Below are 24527 nucleotides of genomic sequence, written 5' to 3'. Positions count from 1 at the left end.
GCGGCTCCGCCAATCACCTCGCGGGGACGGGGCGGGGCCTCCGCCCGTCGCCCGCAACCGCCCGAGGCTCGCGCGCCCCCTGGCGGCCGCCGCCGGCAGCTGCACCCGGCCCTACAATGCGTAGTGTAAACCCAGAAACTCGAAGTCTGGTTCTCAGGGGGCTCAGCCCCGTGCACATGCACGAGGTTCATGAAGGTCTGAGCACGTGACATCCTTGAACCGTTACAGTCGATGGCGACATTCCCAAGGACGGCCACACCAGCGGGATTTGGCCCTCCGAATGGTCCCTTTGACGCCAGCTTGTAGAGTGAATCGCGCAGGTGCATTTGTTGTAGGATCGGCGTCAACATAACAAGCCGTTGTCAGTCAGCACTGTTACACCTATAAGACTTTTGCCGGCAGGAAAGCAGAAATGACGTTTTCCAGTTTTGGGGAATGTACTGTTGTTTGTCATCTCCTGTAGTTGCTCTGAGCCTTTCCGGATACAGCAGGGTATGAGTCTCAATTGCAATATCAACGACAATGCATCTCTCCTTTCTTTCTTTCTTTCAGTGAAGGTCCAGACTGCCTTAGAAATTGTAGCCACGTCCCTAATCCTGCAAAGTCTCGTGCACATATAAAAGTTTGAACACTGTGAATGCCTCCATAAATCTTGCAAAGATCAAGACACTGGATTATAGCTAAAACAGCAAATTGAGCTGCAAAGTGTTCCTGTTCCCTGGGTTTTTCAAGTATGCAGGTAAAGAATATTTGCCCAAATGTCAATGTACACAAAACAGGTTTTGGAGAGTTCACCTGTAGCCAGAGACTGAAAGGCAGGCAAACAAATGAATAAGAGTTGCTAAGAGGCGATAAGCAATGTTTCACCTGTCCTATTATGGTGATACCAATAACGGTTTACCCACCTGAGAAAAGTTGACTATGGTAACCAGAGAAGGTAAATATTAGAAACAGAATCACTTAGCAAATACTTGTTGATTTAATGCACACATAACTCTCTCTGGTGATTTATCTGGGCTAACGTGACACCTCCCATGCTGTTAGGCCCGCTAATGATGGATTGTAACAGAAGTGAGAAGGATATAAAAATCAATAAAATTAGTTGAAGTAAATATTCAGAATATCTGCCCAGGATTCAATCTAAAAGTGAGGCTTAATGTCTGAATGAATGGGTGCTAAAATACTCCACACACATGTTGTTGGGTTCTAAAAAAACCCAGTGTGCTTCATTCAGCCTAAACACTTCTCAGCAGCAGTCATCAAACAACAAGTTATTAGAGCAGGTAAGGAGACAGCGTATTTTATTATCTATCCATTCTCTTCTATAATAATACTCTATCGTGGGATTTAGTGGGATGCCACTATCATGTGGGATGTCCACATGGATGTAGGGTGTTGTTTAACCTTAACTTCCCCATCTCACAAAATACAGAAGAAATACCTGGAATTTGAAAACCATTGACAAATGTAACTAGAGCAGGGGCTGCAGCCTGCAGACCAGATCCATCCCGTGAAGCCTGTGGCATTTCAGCAATGAGCCAGTTCCGGGGCATGTCTGTGACAGGGGAAATCTGTGGCAGGGTCCTAGATGTGTTGTGACCAGAATTATAGAAAATGAGGTTGAAGGGACCACAGGAGGTCACATCTAGTCCAACCCTCTGCTCAAAGCAGGACCAGCCCCAACTACAACATCCCAGCCAAGGCTTTGTTTAGCCGGGTCTTCAAAACTGCCAAGGATGGAGACTCCACGACCTCTCTGGGCAGCCTGTTTCATTGCTTTACTACGCTCCTGGTGAGAGAGTTTTTCCTAATATCCAACCTCAACTTCCCTTGCTGCAGCCAGAGCCCATTGCTCCTTGTCCTGTCATCTGCCCCCACAGAGCAGTCCAGCTCTCTCTTCTTTGCAGCCCCCCTGCAGGGAAGTGGAGGCTGCTATCAAATCCCCCTCAGTCTTCTCTTCTCCAGACTCAATCAGCCCAGGTCCCTCAGCCTCTCCTCACCAGTCCTGTCCCTCAGCCCCACAACCACTTTCACTGCCCTCCGCTGGACTGGAACTCCACCGGTCTGCCTTGAACCGGGCTGTTATTCAGCCTGCTGCTCCTAAAAGATGGTCAACAACTGAACTACAGGTGTGGAAGGACACCCATGTGAAGAGTCTAAAAAAAAAAAAAAAGCTATTTAGAGGGGATTTGATAGGCAAATAGCCAATAAAGACACACAGAAGTCACAGTCACAACCTGAGTGGTGCGGCTTCCTTTTTCTCCTCATAAACCAGTGATTCGCGATCAGGTTGCCACAGTGCCCTGGGGGGTTCGTGAGATCCTTTCAAGGGTGCCAAGGCGCGCACCACTTCAAGGCCCAACCACTTGATATTGAGGCAGAACGGCGGCAGTGGTGGAAGGAGGAGACCAACCCAGGGCTGCGGAGCCCACTGCCCCATGCAAGAACGTAGAAGAACGTGCATATTCAGAATCGGGCTCCTCAGTCACCTAAGGACCCATCAAGCATCAAGTTTAAAACCAACAGCCTAGCCCCAGCAGCAGCGTTTCAAATCAGGCAGCACTGAGGGGTACCATTGGCCTCGTGGCTCCTTATAATCCTTGTGGCTCCCTTGCCGACTCTTCATTGAATAGCTGTCAACGACCTGCTCTACTTTTTAAAGGGCTCAACATCACACCCATCAGGCCGCCTTTCTTCTGCCCCTCGGCTGTCCCCTCACTGCTCCTGGGCATGAGGCTCCTAGTTCACAGCCCCGCAGAATTTTTGTCATTGGTCCTCTTCTAAAGCCACCAGAGGCCTGCTGTGGCCAATAGTCTCCTTCAAGGGACTAGCAGTCCCAAGATGCACCGCCCCAGAACTACAACTCCCGGCATGCCCCACAGCTCCACATGCCTAGAGGACTACATTTCCCAGCATGGCCCGCGCCCTCTGCCTATGAAGAGCTCCCAGCATGCCCCGCAGTTCCCGCAAGGACTACATTACCCAGCATGCCCCGCTTCCCCACCCTAAGACACCTCCCAGCATGACCCGCGCCCCGACTACATTTCCCAGCATGTTTCACGCCCCCTCCGCCTCATGAAGACGACTCCCAGCATGCCCTGCGACCCCCCAGGACTACATTTCCCAGCATACCCCGTTCCCTCCTTATGAAGACAGCTCCCAGGCTGCCCCGCGCGGCGCCGCGTCCCTCGCGCATGCGCCCCGCGGCCCGGGCTGTGGCTCCCCGGCTGGTGTGTGCGGCGGGTGCTGGCCATGGAGTCCTACGACGTGATCGCGAACCAGCCCGTGGTGATCGACAACGTGAGTGCGGGGCGCGCCGGCCCCTGCGGGGCTGGGGGGGAGCGCGGGCATCGCTGCCCTTTGTCATCGCGGTCTCCGCCCCCTCCCCCCCACTCCCCGGCGCCGGCCACAGCGACGCGTCAACCGAGCTTGGCGCCCACGGGCCGCTCGTTTTGCCTCCTGATTGGATCCCGCGCTTGCCAATCTTCGCCCGAGGACGCAGCCTACCTTGCTAGCGAAACGGGTCCTCGGCTTCGGGGTGGGGTGTGTTTTGACAGTCTCCGATTGGGTGTCCCGTCTGTCAGTCGCCCGCATCGCCCTTCTCCCCTGGTTGAGGCGGGGGAGCCCCGCCCCCCGGTGAGAGACCTTGCGCTAATTGGTCGTGAGGGCTGTCAGTCATTGTCCAGGCTTCGGGGTGTGCTGACTTGCCCGTTGTCTGCCTTTTGACAATGGGCGCTGGGCCGTGGGGCCCCTCCCAGCATGCACTGCTCCCTGTTGTTCTCTGGGGTGGCCCCTCCCAGCATGCACTGCTCCTTGTGCTCTCCTTGAGGTGGCCACTCCCAGCATGCACTGCTTGTGCCCTCCCAGCATGCACTGCTCCGTTGAGCTCTGAGGTGGGTGCGCCCAGCATGCACTGCTCCCTTGAGCTCTTGCTGGGGTGGCTGCGCCCAGCATGCACTGTTCTATCTCCAAGTGAGCGGGAGGAGCAGTTGCTGGGGTTGACTGCTCCATCCCCAGCCAGGCCGGCTCCCCACCTACATGGCCTGGTCCTGGGGCAGGAGGCTTCTCTTTGATCCCGGGCAGAGTCTCCCCTCCTTGGTGCCGTGTCAGCATCATGCGGGCAGGGCAGCTGCGGCCTCTGGGGGCCCATCCCCCGGGGCCTGGGCGAGCCCTGATGCCGAGGCCTGCCAACAAACGGCGCTATTCAGGGAAGGGCCAGAGCAGGAGGGGGTGGAAGGGTGGCTCGTTGAGCCCAGTGAGTCACACTCTCAGTCTCCTCCCTTCAGCTCTCCCGTGCCAATGCCCCGAGCAGATCTGGCTGTCCCAAACAGGGCTATGCCCGCGCTCTCATCTTTCTGCCTCACCTCGGGCAAAGGGTTGCAAGAATAACAAGTAGCACGTGGGATGGCTCACCCGGCCGTCCTCAAGGCAGACCCTTTTTCTCACATACCTCCCGGCTTCACACCTTGCGGGGCCAGGCCAGGAATGCTGAACCAGCGCCGACTCCTGCTCGCATTGCTAATCATCCTTCTCGAATCCATCACAAGCGCCCTCACACCTCTTTGCCAGCATGCCTTCCCCAGACATGTGTCCAGGTGTATTTTGGGGTTGCCACGTCCCACTGGAAGTCAAGATTCCTGTTTCGCGCATCTCGGAAAACCTACTGTGGGTCCTGCCAGAGATGCAGCACTGGTGTCTGCTCCTCCACCTGGTGTTTCTCTCGGAGATCAGGGCAGCGATGTCGTCCAGTAATCAGAGCAGGGTTTCCAGCACTACGCACCACAGTCTTTGAAAGCAAATCCAGACTTAACAGATTGGTTCCTTTTTTCCTCGTTCTTTTATGCGCTCTGATGAGCTTGAGCAAGTTGCGTATCCTCTCTGTGCTTTGAGCTGTCCTCAGTAAAAAGAGGATAGCGATGCTTTTCCCCACTGGGGTAAAATCCTTGCTAGTTCAAGGGTGAAAGGCCCCAGAGACCATGTTGTCGGTCAGCATGGTTGCAGGCACTCCAATGCCACGGTGAGGGGCAAAGGATGAAGAGACATGTAGCAGCTATCCAGGTCTGATTCTGCTCTATCCTGGGCACGTCACATGGGGAATTTTTATCCCTTGCAAATGAAATAAATCTTTGCTCTGGTTACTTTGTGGGGCCAGCGTTCTTTCCTGGCATGGCTCCCAGCTCAGAGCCTGGCGTGACGTTGCAGTTTCAGTGCTGTCCATGAGCTAGGAGGGGGAGAACGTGGAAGCAGTGCAGAGGATGGACTGCCACTGCACTCTTCCTCAGTGCCTTTTCTCCATTGTAAAGCGCTTTACAACAGTGGGCATTAACTCAGCTTTACAAAGGGGGGAAAATAAAGCAGGGGGATACGAAGCGGCTCTGCTTCCGGTCCAGTTCTAGTATCCGAGCACTGCCAGCAAGTACTGAGCAATCAGTGCCACTGACATCTCTCGCTGATGCGTTCTGTATTAGCGAGCTGTGCTCTCAGCCTCAGGTCTTCAGCAAGGAGCACCAAGTCTTTCCAAAATGAGTTTTACCTATTGGGTGCAGCATCTTCCTGGCAAAATGGGCATCCGGTGGGAGCCCTGGCTGAAGTTGATGGGTTGGGCCATGGAGAACATAAAGCCAAACTGAGGATGGGGTCAGACCCACTGGGCTAAGTTGGTGCAAATTCACTGACCTCTGTGGTTGTCCCCACCTGCATTAGCTGTGCGAGAGGGGTATAGTGTGTCTGTAACTTGAACACTGTTATTTTAGGCAGCTGATTTGTCATTATGGGCTATCGTTTCTTGATAGTGTGAGAACAAAGTCCACAGAAGGTGCGAGTGTCTAAATGTACACGCCTTAAATGCTGAAGGCTGTAAGCGAGGGAGGAACAGTGGAAAAAACCCTGGTCAGACCCAGTTCATTCTCCCGCTCGGCATCTGCTCTGCCACTGAGAGACAGAAGACGGGGCGAGATGGACCTAGGGCCTGACCCAGTAAAAGGCAGGTCTTGTTCTTATGTCTTCCTATGGAGAAAATGCTGTTCAGTCTCTCAGTGAATTTTCGTAACCCCCCTGCAAAGTGGAGCAGTCCAACAACAGTCTGGTAATATAGGCAGAGGGATTTGATTAAATTATTCTCACAGATTTTAAAACTTTAGATTTTTTTTTTTATCAGACTAAACAGGCAAGTGCTGCTGGTATAAGTGGTGAAAGGAGGAAGGAATTTAGGTTTTAATAAGTTGCACTACTATGGAAGGGGGGTGAGGGAGAACAATTTATTTTTGCTCTCCAGGGCAACAAGACCTCTCCCCCCAGTTATTTCTTTCAGAACTGATTTGTAATCTGATGGGGTCTTTTTTACCACTAACATCCTTTTCTGAGGGGGTCTACAGGGACTGTGAAAAGGATTACGTAGATCCAAGGGTCTGAAGCAAACAAATGCAGCTTGGTTTTGAAGAAGTGTTTTATGGAGAAGCTAACCAGGCTGGGAAACACCGTCTGCTCTTTTTATACAGCAGATGGGGAACAGTTGTGGCCAGGTGGTTGCAGGGTCCTTGAAGTAACTACTGCATTTGGGTCCTGTCCTGCAAGACCAGTCTCCACCGAACTCCAGTTTAGGTTTCTGAAGAACAAATGCATTCAGCTGACTTGGAACTTTTCAGTTACAAACACATAGCGGGCTGGAGCCTCCCCAGGGTGTGATGGGCGAGCTCGGCCTGGCTACAGGGTGTTTCCGGTCCGGCGTTAAATAGGAGCATCATTGTTCTTCATAAACTGGTCCCCCAGAGCAGGGCAAGCTGGCAAGGAGTTGAGTCATTATCTAGACTGCAGCAGTGGGGCTGGAGGAGGTGGCGCTGCTGCATTTATCCGGCGTTAGCTACGGTGGATAACAGAGGACAAAATTGTCTCCCCGCCAGGCACGTAGCCCTCAAGTTAGCACAGAGGGAACTCGGCATGCCACTCTGTGTGCTAGCAGAGAGAAAAGAAAAGAAAGACCCTTCCTATTGCACAGGCCGTTCCTCTGTCTGCAAGTAGTGATCTGCGGATGACTCTCAGCCCACTGCTGCGAGCAGGGCTCCCGTGAAGGGGATGACTGAGCTAGCATGGTTCAGGCAGGGTGCTGGACTCTGCCGCTGACTTGCTGAGTATTTTTGGACAGACTGGCTTGTGTCTCCAGCTGTATAGTGAGGATACTGATGGTGCCCCCATTGGCTGGGTGCTGCAGGGATCGGGAGCGCTGCGTTAGCTGGAATCCCCTGCAGCTGTCAGAACAGTCCTCCTGGCTTACAAACCGCTCACTGCAGTCTCCACAAGCACCCTGTTATTCGTGACTCGCTCCGGCATGTGCTCACAGCTCCCCTCTGGTTGCAGTGTAATGGCTGCACCGTGTCCTCGTCCACAAAGCCTCTTGCTTCAGTGAACAGGCCTCAGTGGGCTGCTGGGCTGACCCAGGGAGGCTGTGTGAGGCTCTGCCCTTGCAGAAGAGCCCGGGAGATCCCCCGAGACCACTCACTTTTTCAAGATCCTCTTCCTACAGAGGGACGAAGTGGGGAAGGAGAAGCTGCTGGCAGCAGCAGGGGAAGTGGTGGATGGGGCAAGATCAGCCACCCACCCCGGAGATGCTCTGTGCTCGGTTTTACCTGCTTTCCGTGCTGTTGCTGTGGTGGGGCTCTGCTTCCAGCCTTGCTCCTCTCCTGGTGCCACACCATCCACCCCACAGCTGCTTTAAATTGTCAACCTGCCCAGAGGTTTTTACCCTGTCTGGAACTGCCTTGCTTTTTGATCCTGGAGCCCCATTACTTCCAAAGCCCTGTCCAACTCCATTTTTCCTGTCTTCCATGTGGCCTTGCTCCACTGAAGATCGCTTCCTGTCTGCATCGCCCATATCTCCAGCCTTTCCTCCACGGTGTGCCGGAGACGCCTGTAAGCCTTTGTCTCCTCTTCCAAGAAGCATTTAACCCTTGATGAGGTTTTGGCCCAAGCCTGCCCCTTTTGCTCCATGTTGCCGTTTCCTCTAGTGATATGTTGTTCAAATGAAACTGGGCATCCTCTGGGGCTGGGGTCAGTTGAGACTTCAGCATGCTTGTGACGCTGTAGCAGTAGAAATGTCTCTTTCTAGATGGCCCCTGACAGCTTGGGGTTTCTCAGGTGCAGAGGTGATGGCTGGATGCGCTGATGGCATTTGATGGCATTCTCCAGCTCTTGCGCTCGGGCCTGGAGAACAAGGCATGGTCAGCGTGTGCTGGCACTTGCACCCTGTCATGGTCCTCTGAGTTTCGTGCATCTTTTGATATCAAGAGTTGGCCACAAATCCTCAATGGAGTCTGGCACAGAGGGAGAGGGGTGGTTCCACTGCACTTAAGCAAATGGCATAATAAATGGTTCTGAGCACAGAGTCCGTTACAATGAAACGTAGAATCATTCAACGAGAGTTACTATTTTTTTTTCCCTTCTCTGTTCCTCCCACAGGGCTCAGGTGTGATTAAAGCAGGTTTTGCAGGGGATCAAATACCGAAGTACTGTTTTCCAAACTAGTAAGTACTCTCCTGATTTTGTCGGGTGCTTGGTGTGTACTGGACTATTTGTGTGGTATGTGGAGGGGAAGAATGGCGTGAAGGTAAATTGAGAGACTGGAAAGATGGGAGGCTGTTGCTGGCCCTGTTAGTTCATTATTGTGTAGTGCCTCAATATTCTGAATCTGCTTGAAAAGTTGCAAGACTAAACAGTGCACTTGGAAGCCAAAGGTGGAATTAACTTTCGCCCACCTTTGTTTTCAGTCTCAACTCACTACCATCCTTGCTCCTGTACAACTTTAAAGGAGGTCAGTGAGAGTGTTACCTGCAAGAGGATCCCAAGTGCTTGGACCTTTGTGCACAAAACAGCTCTCTGACATGCTCACACCGGGGTGTCCTGGTCCCTTCCACGAGCACAGAGAGGTCATTATGTTAGTCTGAAATCAGTCATAGGACAGTATAAACATGCATCTTTTTAGACTAGCTAAATATATTTAAATATTTAAACATATATATTTGCTCTGTGTGTGTATATGTATATATGCATAAATATATGTGTGTGTGTATAAATGTATATAAATAAATAGAAATATGTATAGAGAGAGCACAAGCTTTTGTGAACCTGACTTTATTTCATCTGATGCTGTGGAAGGACGTGCAGAAAGCAGAGTATAAGGAGAGAAATATGAATACAAGAGACCAGGAAGGAGGGGGGGGGAGAGAAGGGTGGGTAGGGAGTAGAAATTGCTTCCCAGAGAAGAGAGCAGCCTGGAGGTTAGTGTTTGGGCACAGAGGAAGTACAGCATGGGAAGCACTAACGTCTATAATCTCCCTTTCAGTGTGGGCAGACCAAAGCACGTGCGTGTTATGGCTGGTGCTTTAGAAGGAGACATTTTCATCGGGCCAAAAGCAGAGGTAAGGAAACATATTCACTGCGTCTACCTCTCACTGTGCGTGTGCACGAGGTGCAGCAGTTAGGCCAATAGAAGTCTGTGTTGGCATTGAGCGTGGGGTGGGAAGGAAGGAACTCATGCTCAGTCCAGTCCAAGCTGACGTTTGTGCCCTCCAACCCCTAAGCCCAGTGTCATTGCTTGATTCACTAAAAGGTGTTACAGTGGCTCAGAAACTGGCACCTGTTTCCACTGTCCACATTCCTAGGCTGGCTAAAGGATGCTGTTTTGGTTTGCTTATGGAGGTGCCTTTCCTCTGTGTCTTTATCAGACCTGGTCATTGAGGGCTCTGTGATACTTCCTGAGAAGGGGCAGTTCCAGCTTAGCATCTCAGCCTCAAACCAGTGTGCAGAATTACTCCCATCTCCCTGAACTCCCATGAAATCTTGAATTCTTGGTGGCATTCATTCACTTCTGGACATGTGCCCTGGGTAACAGGACAGCTGCAGCCCTTGCCAGAGGAGTGACGTGCTCCTGAGATTTGGGAGCAGGTTCCTGGAGACGAGCAACTGCCTGCAGCCTCTCTGCACATCTGTATTTGTGCCTCTTGAGGCAGAGCAAGTGATGGGGCTTTGTTTGTCTGCAGCTGCACTCCTTGTGTTCAGGACCCTTAAAATCCAGATCTTGCCTCACCTTGGGTCTTCCCAGGCCAAGCCAGGAACCGAGCAAGAGGCCTGTGTTTCCCCACAGGCTGCTGCACGGTTCCTGGACTGTGTGGATTCTGGATTATGCCCTCCCAAATGGACTTGTTCAGGGCTGAAATTGGACTCTTGTAAAAACCCAGTTTGATCCCCATTGCAGCTTTCCATCAGGAAGCTAACGCACCAGTTCATCGATAGCTGTGGAGCAGCTGGAGGAGTTCTGTGGTGGAGTTCCCTGCAGGAATCCCCACTGCAAAATCGGGAGTCAGGATATGATTTGCATATATTAGAGAGAAAATCCCTTCTTTATCCTGGGCAAATATCTGTGGGAAGGGAGGTTGTAACTAATGTACAGTCCTTGCCCTTTAAAATTCCTTCCGGCCTCTTTAAATACAGCATCTCATTGTCATGCAGTGGGATTTCTGACAAGCAGATCCGTCTGTCAGAGGCGCGGTGATATCACTGCCTAACAGATGGTGCCGAGCTTGTTTGGAAATCTCTGTGGTCTTGTGCTTTATTTGCTAGGAGCACAGAGGCCTCCTCTCAATCAGATACCCCATGGAGCATGGCATCGTGAAGGACTGGAATGACATGGAGCGCATTTGGCAGTACGTGTATTCAAAAGACCAGCTTCAGACCTTCTCGGAGGAGGTGAGCTGCTGTATTTCACATGGGCCCAGAGCTCAATATGTACAGCGTCAGGGCGTCTAGGCTCTGGCTTCTTTCCCTTGCTTTTCTCAGCAGAAGCTCTGAACATGCCTATGTAATTAAGTTGGTCATTAAGTCGGACATTATCATTTTACTGTAACACATTGTTGGAGAAGTACCTGACCAGAAGCCTCAAGTACTCTAAAGTTACAGCTTGCCTGAAGATCCAGTGTTCACACTCTGCATTCACATGTGTTAATGTGTCCCTGATGGGGCGGGAGCTCTAACCTTTCCTGTTCTGCCTCTGTTGCAAATCTGCAGCCAATGCTTGTTAATGATGACTGAAGTGAGTGAGGAGACTACCTTGTTCCCTCAGTCTGCAGAGCAGTGACAGTAGCTGCAAAGCCTGGGCGTTGTCTGTAGGAGCAGACTGTGCTGGAAGTGGCTTTGCAGGGCTTCAGAACTATTTGGAGGATGAACTGCAGCCTGTGACACCTAGTCAGGGCTTGTTGTATTTTTCCAGCTCTGTTGGAAACGTAGTGACATGGCTTTGAGCAGACGCATGGGGAAAAGACCCATTAGATCATCTTGTCCATCTCTGACAGGGCAGGGTTGTTCCCTGGACTTCACCCAGTCCCACTTTATCTGCCCCAGATCCTGAGGTGTTTCCACCCTCCCAGGTGGTTTCACAGCTTGACAGAGCTCTGGTAGAAGTCCTCCCTCCCTTGCAGTCTTTCACCTCTGTCACCTCTGGGCTGCTGCTTTTACCCAGTAGTTTAAAATGGATGAACAGGAGTTGTTTTGGGACCTATTTCCAGTTACCCAGACTCATCTAGGGCTTTGGGCTGAGGGAGCAATGTTGCTGTCTGATCACTGCCTGGGCATCCAAAGGCTGTGCCTAGCTGGCCTCTGTGGTGAGCGAAGGGCAACAGGCCTCTTGCATGCTGTCACTTATGCCAAAGCCCCATAATCCAGAAGTACAGCCACTTTAGTGTGGTCCTGAGCACATGCCTGTAGCTGTTGTCAGGCCTTTGTCTCATCTGCTCCCTGATGCATGCCCAGGGTGCATTAACTTGTTTTCACTGCTGAATTTCCAGGCTCTGACATGCACTGAGTAGGTGCAGGGGGGTGGGACATGCCTCTCTGCATAGAGGCAGTGTAGAGGTGTTCGAAGAACCAGGCAGCGAACTCCTCGACTGGGTTGCTGAGCTGGGCTCTGTTCTCTTTCTAATCCAGCATCCTGTGCTCCTGACGGAGGCTCCCCTGAACCCCCGTAAGAATCGAGAGCGAGCTGCCGAGGTTTTCTTTGAGACCTTCAATGTCCCGGCGCTGTTCATCTCCATGCAAGCTGTACTCAGCCTGTAAGTACCTGCCCTCTCCCCACAGCCCAGCCAGAAGGGGAGAAACACGAGCACGAGGCTGTCCTGGGAACTACTCCTTTGGGAGGTTGCTCTTGAAATGTCTGGTTGTGTTGCAGGGGGTGAATCTGAGACCCCCAAATCAGGGGGTGGAATTTGCTGCTCAGCAAATTGTGATGCTTCTGGGGGAGTTAGAAACCTTTGAACCATTAGGCTGTGCCGACACCAGCTCTTTAGAGCCCCAAGCTTCCCAGGCCTTGTTCGTGTGAGGTGCACACACTTCAGCTCCCTGTAAAACCTACCCTTTGCAATGGGGATTAAACCTCAGACCTCTGGATCCAAAAACAGGGGTCACCACTGCCAGGCCCAGAAGACCCAGAGTCTCCTTAGGCTCCAGCAGGCTCAGCCTCCCCATCTAGGCCCCACTGGGTAGGGCTGGGCCAGAGCGGGGCATCGAGTAGCTGCAGGTTCCTCCTAGCATTTGTTCAGCTTGACCCGTGGGAGCATGAGTGTAAACAGCTGTCCTGGCTTACTACCCTTTTACCGCCATGTGGTCTAGACCTGCCCAGAGCAGGGGTCTGCAGTGGCTAAAATGCAGGCAGCTGCCCAGCACCTTGACTAAAGTGCTACCATGAGGGGAGCTGATCTAATCAGAGCCATGAACCTTTCTGTATGGCCTGGTGTTAACAGCCACTCTCCCGGGTGAGGAGAACTCGGGGCTTGTGCTACCTACTGATAGCACACACTTATCAGTGGAGGGGTGAGAGCTGGGTGAGACGAGTTGTTCCCTTCAACCCAATCAAAAGGATGGCCCTGAGGTGGGGGACTGTGAGCAGGTGATGGTGTTTGAGTAGCTTGACCAGAAATGATTGCTCCAGTCCATCTACAAGCACTTCCACTGCATGATTTCTTGAAGCAGGATGTTCTCAATCTGTTCTGAGCAGGAAGCTTTGCAAGTGGCTCTGCTTTTGTCTGCTGCCTTGTTTCAAACACAACAGTAGCACGGGGAGAAATCAGGTTTCTTCTAAAATCTGGAGTGCACATGGTGGGGGGGTAGTATGGTCAGGGTCTCCGTTGGGTTGGGTCCGCTGTCAATCCTTGTGAAGCCCACTAGCATTTTTTGCTCTGAAATGTGATCCTCCCCCCTTTGCCGTAGCTACGCGACGGGCAGAACCACGGGGGTGGTGCTGGACTCCGGGGATGGCGTGACTCACGCCGTCCCTATTTACGAGGGCTTCGCAATGCCTCACTCCATCATGAGGATTGACATCGCCGGCCGCGATGTCTCCCGCTTCCTTCGCCTCTATCTCCGGAAAGAAGGCTACGACTTCCACACCACGTCGGAGTTCGAGATCGTCAAGACCATCAAAGAGGTGCCTGGCTTCCTTGGTGTTTCCCCTGCCTGCGGTTAATTTCTTTGCCCTCTGAATGGGGGATGAGAAGCACAGTCCTAACTGGCCCCTTAGCAGAGGGGGCACCCTCTGTTCCCTGCCCCCAAAGTGGGGCACTGAACTTGAACTCTCTTGTTCCTCACAGAGGGTCTTCATGTTGTGATTAAGCCGTGTTGGTTAGGTTAGTGTGAGGGGAACAGTTCTCAGGCGGAGAGAACTCTCTTTGATTAGTTTTTCAGCGCAGTCCTTGAAATCGCACGTGTGCACGCAGGGTCAGTCCTTGAAATTTCTGAGTCAGTCTCGGGGGAATTGGGGATTGCTCACTGCTTGCGATGTCTTGCTAGTAAGGGGTAGTGATGGGATGATCTGTTTTTACTCAGAGACCTGGGCTTCGTACAGCTGCATAGCGTGCTACCAGAGCTCCTCCTTTATCTCAAGTCCTTGGATGATTTTCAGCTCAATGACCAAACGTGGGGAGTTAATCTTACCACCTGCTGCTGCTTCTAATTTGTCAGTGCTGGTTTCAGAATGGGGGGAGACTTCCACACGGTCTCTCTCCAGCAGCCTGTGGACTGGCATTTCCAGTGGCCAAAGAGCAATACCAGAGAATTGTATTTGCTTCTCTGGGTCTCACGATGCTGATTTACGTAAAGCGCTGGCACTTGGAGACGAGTGATGACATAACAATCTTAGCTTCTGTTTTAAAAATAAGCTTTTAGTGCTTGTTGTTCTAAAGACAAGCTTGAAAAGGTGACCCCTCCTCCCTGCAAAGGTTCGGCACCCAAAGGCAGAGAGAGAGAACCCCAAGCTGCTGCCTTTTCAGTCTCACAGCACAAAACAGTTGTCACTCATTTGACCTTCTAGGGCAGGGCATGTCAGGGGTTTCAGAGAGAGGGAAATAGTTGTAAGAAGGCTTCAGCCTGTCTAGTCAGGACGTTTTTGCTTTGCAGTGAACTCCAGTTCCTTTCCAATGACTCTTCAGAGGTGGTAGAAACATAGCAGTGAGAGATTCACATTTGTGCATGGCCCAGGTCAGCACAAAGTCAAAGCAGCAAAACTTCTTGCAGAATAAAAACAGCAGAAAAATCCATTGGAGCACATATTCTGTGAGCCCCTACGGCAAGCTGTGCTGCACCATGGCAAACTTAGTCCAGCTGGGACAGAAAGCCCATGGGGGCATGAGTTACCCAGAACTGACTGCCACAAGCACTGTGCAGTGGCTTGACATAGACTGTGTTTCAATTCAGGTGGGCCCCAAAGGAAATGTGGTTTCCTGGTAGAAAATGTTGCTGAAATTTCTCTTCTTCCAGAGAAAATCCTGGGGGTTTTATCCAAAAGTCCCTCATTTTCTTTCAACAGAAGAGTTTATTGGAAATGTCCTGACCAACATTCCTCTTCCTGCCCCTCTTTACCTGCAGCGTGCCTGTTACCTGTCAATAAACCCGCAGAAGGATGAGACGTTGGAGACCGAGAAAGCCCAGTACTACCTACCGGATGGAAGCACTATTGAGGTTTGTAAGGACACGTGCTGGGTGATGGCTCACAGGGAGTTCTGCTTTCTCGCTGCCCCTGGCTGTGGTGGGATCTCTCGATAGAACATGGTTGCAGGTGGAAAAGGATTTCTTCTAACCGGCTAGAAGAGTTACCTGACTATTTCTTCTTTAAAGAGCTACAGGAACCATTCAGGACATTTTAAGTTTTGCCCGAGTGTGGCTTCCTCCTTTGGGTTGCAGCTCTTGCCAGAATCTGTGATCAGTCAAAACGTGGTTCCCAGTTAATGGTGTTTGATTTGCAGTAAAACTAATGAGCCTGAGATCCAGGTGCTCCACAGTGCAGGGGTCTGTGCTGGTGAACTTCCAGGCAGGGCAGGCACAGAGGGTGGGTGGGCATCAGCTCAGCGCAAATCCAGGAGCAATTCTAGATGTGGTTTTGAACTTCTCTAGTGGTGCAAGTAATGATCGTTTTGAGGAGTAACCGAGAGGCTCCTAAAGGGTAAAACCTTCCTGATGATGTCTCAGAGGGAGGAGGTGTACGGGGTCTTGCTTAAGATATCAGACTTAACTAGGGAATCTGGACTCCGCTTTTGGTCCAAGCTCTGCTGCTGAATGGCCTTGGACAAATCACTTTATCTGTTTTTCCTCTCATGAAGTAGTAATTTTAGAGCCACAGAGCTATACAGTGGAAAGGATTCCAGGTTAGCCTGTGTTAAAGGGAGCAGCCCTCTCTTCACCAGGCTAACAGTTCAGAGCCCAGACATGAGCATTCAGACTTTGTTACTCTGAAGCTTCAGCTAAGAAGCTCCAAAACATGGGACCCTTGGTACAGAATTGAATTGGGATGCTTTGTTCCCTGGTGTTGGCTGCAGATTGGCCCGGCCCGTTTCCGAGCCCCAGAGCTGCTGTTCCGGCCAGACCTGATCGGAGAGGAATGCGAAGGGCTCCACGAGGTGCTGGTCTTCGCCATTCAGAAATCTGACATGGACCTGAGGCGAACGCTCTTCTCCAACATCGTGCTGTCCGGCGGCTCCACGCTCTTCAAAGGTCCTTGCTCCCATCTCTCTGCCTTGCCTATGTGCTGCGAACTGCTGTAACGCTGCTGGGAAAGTGTCGCGTGTCAGCTCCTGTCCTAGGATTGCCATTTGCTTTACACCAAAGAAGACCAACCTTTGCTGGCGGGCTGCAGATTAGCCCTGCACCCTCTGCCACTCTGATCCCCTTCCCTGAGGCAGTCTCCTGCTTGGCTTTCTGCTTCCTGCCCTGTCTGCCACAGTTGGCCACCCCTGCTAACAAACCAGCCATTTCTGGCTCCCTGCCACCTTGCAGCAAGGTGCTGCAACAGCACTAGCTCTGGCAGCTGCCCCTGGAGGCTGGTTGTCGGCTCCAGTCGCTCGTGTAGGTTACACTGGTCTTGTACACCAAAGTAAGCTGTACTGGTGTTAACCCATGATAGGTCTGGGGCCTAAAGAAATTTCCTGTTTTCCTGATAATCCTGCCAACCTCACGTTTGATCGCGTTAGCTCTAGTCCTCCCCCTCTGCGTGTCTGTCTGTCTCTCTCTCGCTCTCCTCCCTTCCTTTGGATCATTCCTCTGGCTCTTGTAGACCTTTCAGAGGTGTCTGGCTCCTACCTGTGCCAGGTGAAGCTGTCTCCTGGCTCGGTGTCCTTTCCACTGCCCCCGGCCTCACCTTGCCTGAACCAGGCTCTTTCTGCTCGTCCACTCCTCTGTTCTAGGATTGCTCCCTTAAATATGCAGGAGGAGCTGTGGCATCTGTTCCAAGGGACATCTTGGCTTCTGACATGCCCAGACTCCCCTGATCCCAGCTACCGATCTACTACATTTACAGAGAGTTGCCTTGCTTGCAGTGCCATGCAGTGGGTCACATAGTAATGGCACTTTGGTAGTGCTCAGGGACAAACTGAGATGGGAGCCAGGCATGATAGATGCCACGCAGAGCATCTAGCAAAGCCCCGGCATTTCTGGTGCGTGGATCAACTGACTGGTTTGCTGCATAGTCTGCCCAGATGTCTGTGCATAGGACTGCAGGGCTTGCTCGTCAGATGCCTGTGGGATGAAGCTCTGCTGTATTTGTAGTCACTCAGTGGCCCAGGCTGACAGCCCCTTTCCTCTTCTGCGCAGGTTTCGGCGACAGGCTCTTGAGCGAAGTGAAGAAGCTGGCCCCCAAGGACGTCAAAATAAGGGTAGGCACACCCTCTCCTCCAGGCTCCCTTGTGTCCCCTGGCCTGGTCTGGTGTCCCCCGAGTCCATATAACAGGCAAGGTTGAGGTGGCTGCTTGGTACTGGCCTCTCCGAAGCAGCCCAGGTGCTCTTTTAGGATCTTGAGCAGCATCTCATTGGCAAGGTGCCACCACGCAGCCCTCACGCAGGGGCATGGTCTACAAACCTCTTACCATTGGGGTCCACTTGCAGCGTAACCTGATGGTGGAGGATTGCCTAATGTGATATACTGGGGAGACCTGGGGTATCTCAGAGATGTGGGGACCAGTGGGCATCCTGGCAGGGTAGTAATGGAAGTGCTCCCTCTCTCCTACAGATATCCGCTCCTCAGGAGAGGCTATATTCCACATGGATTGGGTATGTAAAGCACTTTGTTCTCTGAGCCCGCACTGCACTACAGTACTCCCATCCCGACTCCTGTACACTGGGCCTAGAGCCATGATAGCCGTGTTGTGCTCCGTGCATCTGGCCATAGTGCCTCGCAAAGCCATGCTGGACTGCAGCCAGGGACCAGTCTGTCCCCTCACTGACTGTGCGAACTTGTTGCCATCTCTTGCCCTGTTGCCTGGTATTTTAATGGCCAGCCTATTGGTAGGGGCAGTTCCTGGGTCTCTGAGGCAAGTGCCCTTAGGCCTGACTCCCCAGTGGTGCTGCAAGGAGTTGCTGTGGATTCAGACCGAAGCGAGAGGAGTGTTGGGGCTGTAGTTTTTCACTGTCCAGTGTATGGGGCTGTAGAATAACACCGCTGTCTTTCCTGACTGCCTGGCTTCGGCTCCCCCATGGAGCAGATGGGGACAGTGGCAGGTTGGCAAATTAATCGGTAGGGTCCCAAAGCTGGTGGGAGCCAGATTGACTGGGTCTCTGGGGCAGGGGCTGTCTGCTTTGCAGGGAACGAGCAGGAGTTTGCGGCCTGGAGAGCTGTTGGCCTGTCCCAGGCTGCTCACATGCTTGCCTTTTCCTCCCCAGGGGCTCCATCCTGGCCTCACTGGACACCTTCAAGAAAATGTGGGTTTCAAAGAAGGAGTATGAAGAAGACGGAGCCCGCGCCATCCATCGGAAAACCTTCTAGTCCTGGGCTGCGTCCTGGGTCTCTTCAGAGACTCGCTCCACTTCTAAACTCGCTTTTCTGAGTCCGGGTGTCTGTGAGGAGCTGCCTCTGTGTGTGCGTGTGCGCCAGCATGCCCCAAATGTCACTGAGCAAGGAGGGGAGGAACAGGAGGACATGAGGACGATCATTATTGTTGTTACTTTAGCGGGGGGACATTGGCCTGAACTTCTCCAGAATGACCCATTGCTCTTTTCTTTTCTTTCTCATCTCTAATTTTGATATTGTGGCCACAGCCCTTGCTCTAGAGAAAGGGAACAGCTTAGTGAACTCGCCAAAAGGGAGCTGACAGCTGCTGACCACCCAGTCAGATGCTAGCTGGGGAGCCCTACACCCCACCCGGGAGCATCTGAGCCCTGGGAATCCATAGCAGAGCCCCTTTAGGTCCCGGCTCTGGGTCAGCAGGAAGCATCCCGCACTGGCCTGTTCATTTTGGGGGATTTTTTAAGTTGTTTTTATTTTTATTTTTTATAAGGAATAGCATAGCAGGAGCGGCGCGTGAATCTGTAGCCTGATGCGTGGGGTCCGGACAGCGGCTGCCCGGCTGGAGCATTCGTGGCTCAGCTGTAGTTGGTCCTGCATGGATTTAGAACCAAGCAGCCCCTTGCTGGCTGTGCCTGTACTAGACAGTTGTTCTTTTAGGGTCTGGTTTAATAACCCTTGCTCCTCTCAAAGCAAGTTCCCGGGGTGGGGGCAGGCACGCTCGCATGCTCTGGCTCGCCTGCGCTTGCTTGTACTCTCAAGGTTTACAAGGCTGCGTCCTCTCTGTAAGAGCTGAAGCTGCGGCTTCCTCCTTTCTCCCACGGCCAAGCGAAGGGACCATCCGTTGTCAGCCAGACACAACCTCTTGCTTTTTATCCATCTTTGGGCAAAATGCACTGAGGAGGTGCACAGTACCCCTAGAATTATTTATTTAAATGTATGGTGATATCCTCTGGATTGCTGGCTGGGCTGAGGTTTCACTGGGTCCCCTTCCCAACCCCCTTCATCCCCAGTTTGTTCCATTGGTTAATGCTAACACTAACCTCCATAGCACATGCTTAGTGTAGCGGCTGGCCGGTCCTCCCATGCTCCTCGGTAACTTGTTTAGAGTCCATGTTCTCTATGAATGCACTCGATGAGAGGACAATAAACTATATCCGGATGTTGGCATTAGCAGGTCTCTGAGCAGCCGTCGGCTTCCACAGCTCCTCGTTCCACTCCAGCATTACGTTATTAATGCCGCTGGCTTTCCTGTCGGCTGCTGTCACTGTAAACGCCATGTGTGTGCCTCCTGAGGGCCAGGTGGGTTTGGGGACGGGTGTCACCTGGTGCTTTTTCCTTTTCAGTACTGGGTTTTGTTCAGACCACTGCTAAGAACCAAGTCCTGCCCCTGCGTTAGGCACTTGTGCATAGAAGGGAGTGCAGCAGTGTTGTGTAGTCAGCGTAGCAGCCCAATACCTGGACGAGGAGCTTTGTTCAGGGAGGGAGAAGGGAGTCAGGTTACCAAAGTAGCAAGAGCGTTTTCCTCCTGTGCACGTTGCACTTGAGGGGTGTCGATGGGAGTGGAGGCTGGATGGTTTAGCTTGGTGGTATTTTTTTCAACCCACCCTGTTTTTAATTTGTGCCCTACCTGGATGTGCTGGGATCCCTCCCCCTAGTTAAAAGGATGAAAGTTGCTTTATTTCTGCACTATAAAAAGCCACCTGTCTCTATCAAAGACTGATGCAGACATTGTGCTGCTTATAAAAGGTTGGGGAGGGGAGGAGTGTTTATAGCCTACCCTTTTGGAAACCCATGCGGACCGCAAATGCAGCAAGCTTGTGTGTATGTAACATGTAACACATCCCTGCCTCTGTGTTGAAAAAAAATCTGGAAACTCCAGTTCACCGTTTTCATGTGGTGGTGCTTTCTATCCACCCTAGCACTAGATTTGCTGCAACAACTGCTTGGTGCAGCCTGTGGGCACCAGGTGAGGAGGAGACGGTAGAACAGTCTCGTGCTCTTCAGGGGCTTCCTGACCGGGCTCTGACATATCCGTCAGTTCTAGGCTGCAGTGGAAAAGATTCGCAGCAATGTTGGCAAAGAGAATCCCCTGGGTGAGGGTCTGATGCCTGGGTGAGCGGTGGCTTCTCTGCTTAGGGGAACAGGAAGGCTGGGAGCGATGCCCCGTTGGAAGAGCTGCAGCTGCACCCAACGCTAAGGCGGGGGCGCAGGTCAGTTCCTCTTCAGTACAGCTTTACAGCAGGGCGGTATCAGTGCAGGTCCGGCACCGCTGCAGAAACACCAGGAAGCCGTATGTATCTTGGTTTCCAGCGGGGCAAGGACAAGCCTTTCAAAGGACTGTCTGCACAGATTTTCCAGAGCGCTGCTCATGCCAGCACTTACTCTGCAATGGATTGCCTTTCTATGGTTTTGCCAATCCACTGCTGAAGAGGTGCTCCCATTCCCGAATAAATGCGCGTGCAGGGGCTTGTTCCAGAATGGCCGTTCTCCTAAATTCACACTGACCTGAACCCTCGTCAACTTGTATGTAGAGCCTTAGTCTAAGTGTTGCCTCCATGTAGAACAAGAATCCTTCCATTAGTATATAGAGAAATATTTACTACAGCACTGCTCTTGCTTTGAAAAATACAGCCCTGCCCGCCATAAATTGACAGTGCCCACAGCTTGGGCGAACGGCATTGGGGCTGCATGTCCTGTCTGCTCTCAGACCGTCCTTCTGTTGCCTTGCCAAGCACCCCTGGCACTCTTGGGCAGGAGGCTGTTGCCTTTTGGAACTGGGGCCAAATGCTGCTGATTGCATCTTTTAAGGGGAGTTTCTGTGAGAAGAAGGCTGCTGCGAAGGCAGGCAATGGCTTAGAAATAGGGAGATGTGTAGGTGGCAGCACACACACAGCCTGGGATGCTGGCTGTTGTAACAGAAGAGCTGAAGGCAGGGAGTGCCAGTGGGCAAAGCCTCCTGTAGTAGATGATAAAGCTGTTCCATTTTTACTGCAGTTTAAGCAGACTCCGACCTACTTGCATGCCCGGGGCAATGCTAGTGCAGCCCCTCGTGTGTGCGTGGCCTTGTAAATCAGTGCCTGTTTCCCAGTTTGCACCCGCTGCCCTCCAGTCCACCTGCATCAGAAGGGCTCAAGACGGTTCTTCACATGCCAGCGGGCTCCACAGGGCCCCTGGCCACTGATGGGACCAAGCACTGTTGAACACCTGCTCATTCACTTTACAGCCTAATTTAATCAAATTCCTTAGCCTGGAAGAGGAAGCCGGGGGGTAGCTTGCCTTCAGCTGAAACCACGACCCTCTCCCCTCTGCTCCCTTTCTCCAGTGCTACACCTGGGCGTAGCCGTTTGGCTACACCATCTAACCCAACCTTAAAAAGCATATTCTCTTAACCCTTCCTGGGATGCAAAAGGGGAGAAACAGACTTAACGTAATTCCCAGAGACAGTAACTGCTCCTGACTTGATCCCGGCCTGCAGCAATTCTGTGCGTCTTCGTGGTTGACACTTGCCACTAGGGAGCACACTGAGATGAGAGGATTTAGGCCACAGACTCTCATTTGCATAAGCAAATTCCACTTTCCCCCCTTCTGTTTGCATGATTTGCATCAGGTTTGCTTTCCAGATCCAAGTGGGTTCAGCATGGCAGGGGCTGTCTCGCAATGCGCTCCCCAGTTTGCAGAAAGCAATGTGCTGCAGTAGGGAACGTACTTTAGTGCCATACCTTCAGCATAAGTAGTGCCTGTCTGCAATGCCAGAGGGCGGGGGTTTGCTCGATGTTCCTGGGACGCTGCATGAAGTACAAGGGCAGCACCGAGAGCACTCACACAGTAAACACGTGCACGACAAGGGCATGGCTGGTACAGAGGCTCCATTCGGTTGGGTTTTTCTCGGTTGCGCATTTCCAGCTGATGCTGGGTTGCTGTTTAGTCTCCTCCTAACTGCATAACAAATCATTTTGCTTTGAGAGAAGGACCCATGGGAGCTGAGAGCCTCTCCCCCCGGTTAAGAAGAGCAAGTTCTGCTAAGAGCCTGTTCCACCAGGAAGTCAGTCGTATTTGTTGGTGCAGCCTCAGATGCGCAGCGTGGAGGGAAGGGAGCGACTCCTCTGTGTTCATGTAATAAATACCTTGGGCAGCATGGTACGTCTCCACACTTCCTTTCTTCCTTCCCTGACCCCAGCCCAGCTCCCCCTCGTCCTGCCAGCAGACTGAAAGGTGCTTCCTCACATTTGTTCCCTCACCTGCCACGGTAGCCTCGCACCCCTGCTTGTGCCTGACGTACTTCAGTAAAGTTCATCTGAACGAACCCACGCATCTGTGTGCTGGAGACCTTAAGAGGACAGCCTCTGCCCGGGAGCCAGGAAGGGCCAAATTGCACTCCATCTCCTATGGCGAGATGGGCAGCGCTGCAGGGGCTGACGGGAGCTGGGGGTTTGAGCCCATATCCCAGCAACCACAGCCCCATCTTTATTCTGGTTTTGCCTCCGTTGTGCCAAGGGCAATGGAAACCGAAGGCAGCTGCAGTTGTGGGCAGTCCAGGTAGGCAACCAGGATTGCTCAGGTTTATCTCAGCAGGTGGAGTTGGAGACGGGGTGGGTGGATGCAGCAACCCTCAACACTTGCTTCTCAGTCCTGGGGGAAAGGTGCTCTCAGCAGCTAAAGTCCTGCTGAGGCAAAGGCGCCAGCACAGGAGGCTCCTCACACCTCCACCATGTTAACAGCTTGCCAACGCACCAGATGGTTTGGGCAGGAAAGGGGTAGTAGCTGTCTTGGCACGGTGGGACCAGGCCCAGGAAAGCAGCAGCCGAAGGGAGCTTTACGTGCCTAAAGGACGCTTAGGTGCAAAGGTGCAGGGATAACCCTGGCATGCCCAGTGCTATTGAAGGTGTAACAGAGCCAGTGCTGCCTGGCAAGGCTCTGCTCGCCCAAGGTTTCACGCGGTACCTGGGAGATGCAGGCAGAAGAGCATCTCACATGTTTTAAGAGTGGCGGCTGCAGCTGGGGAGGCTGAAGCCACAAGCTTTGCTATGGAGCACCGAGGTGGAGGGATGTGGTGAAGTAATGGGCAGAGAATGTGAGCAGACGGGTGACCCGGCAACCTGCTGTGACCGTGCACGCTCCCCTGCAGCAGGTGGAAGCTAGATTGCACTAACCAACCACGCTGGCAGGTCAAGGGCAGGTCCTCGCTGCCCAGCTTCCCCCACCTGCAGAAAAGCAGATGGCGAACACCCCCGGCAAGTGAGCTATGCACCCACCAGTGGGCAGGCCCATTCCTCCCGTGTCCAGGTGGAGGTGGGGGAAACGCACGCATGCACTTTACCCCCGCTGTGTCCCTACACCAGGGACAACTCCCAACACACACCTGAGAGCAATGGCCCAGGGTGAGGAACCCCCAAGTAAACAGGAGTATGTGGGAGCATAAACAGAGCAGCATCCCCAAGGCAGCCACCCTCCGCACATGGTGCCCAGCTCCCTGCAGGCCTGGACTTCCCCAGGAACTGGCCCCCGAGTCGCCAATGTGTTGGGCAGGCGTGAAGCCCCCAGCAGCAGATTTGGGGCTGTGTGTCCCCACCAAGCCTCACCCTGGGCTCTGGGGGACTTTTCCTGCTTCAGGAATTTGGGGGCAAGGTTCAAGGCCCATTGTTTCTGCCCCCACAGCAGCAGTCCCTGGGGAACGCAATAGGGGACTTCTGGCTTCCTCGGTGTCAAGCATCTGATCAGGACTTGACCCCCAGCCCAGACCTTACTAGCCAGCTCCCGCATGCAGAAGCGCTTCTGATAGGAACTTGAAAAGCAGATAGTTCATTTTCTATCGAGCTATTACAAAAAGCCATCCCAAGACCCTGCCCTGAGGATCTCTGCTTGCAGCCTCCCTCTGGCCTGATGACTCCTCTTGGGGCAAAGCCCAGTGCCCCCCCTATTCCTACCTCACTTTCTGATTCCTGGGCCAGTCCAGTTAACTACTAATCCCCCGGGAAGCATCCTATCAAGCGCTTTCCTGACGTCCAGGCAGATCAGATCTAGGGCGCATCCTTTGTCTAGAAAACGGGTCATCAAGCAGAGATTGGGTTAGTCTGATGGGATCAAACTGACATTGCATTTTATCCCCTATTTCCTTCTGCATCTTTCTTGCCTTCCAAGCTTGGTGTGCTGTGAAACCTGGAGTTTACTGAGATCAGATAGAGGAGTCTGGGTTACCAGGATCACTTTCCCCAACCCCGTT

The 24527-nt window shown here is 52.6% G+C and overlaps 1 protein-coding gene and 1 long non-coding RNA gene across 2 annotated transcripts; one reads left to right on the top strand and one right to left on the bottom strand.

Annotated features, from left to right (window-relative positions):
• Positions 1-3182: 3182 nt before the first annotated feature.
• ACTR1A (ARP1 actin-related protein 1 homolog A, centractin alpha) lies at positions 3183-19466 on the top strand. Its single transcript, XM_019502736.1, has 11 exons — positions 3183-3300; positions 8452-8516; positions 9335-9410; positions 10612-10737; positions 11971-12095; positions 13249-13465; positions 14902-14994; positions 15849-16023; positions 17119-17180; positions 17534-17574; positions 18184-19466. Exons 1-11 carry the CDS (start codon positions 3253-3255, stop codon positions 18284-18286), a joined length of 1131 nt encoding a protein of 376 aa, XP_019358281.1. The 5' UTR covers positions 3183-3252; the 3' UTR covers positions 18287-19466.
• On the bottom strand, positions 18525-21470 carry LOC109287565. Its single transcript, XR_002094895.1, has 2 exons — positions 19935-21470; positions 18525-19886 (listed from the first exon to the last, which is right to left on the bottom strand). It is a non-coding gene; the product is annotated as an uncharacterized LOC109287565 (long non-coding RNA).
• Positions 21471-24527: the final 3057 nt, after the last annotated feature.

This window comes from Gavialis gangeticus, unplaced genomic scaffold, assembly GCF_001723915.1.
Source record: "Gavialis gangeticus isolate Ggan-Ray unplaced genomic scaffold, GavGan_comp1, whole genome shotgun sequence".
Classification (NCBI taxonomy): Eukaryota; Metazoa; Chordata; order Crocodylia; family Gavialidae; genus Gavialis; species Gavialis gangeticus.
This window is presented reverse-complemented; position numbering and strand designations above follow the sequence as displayed.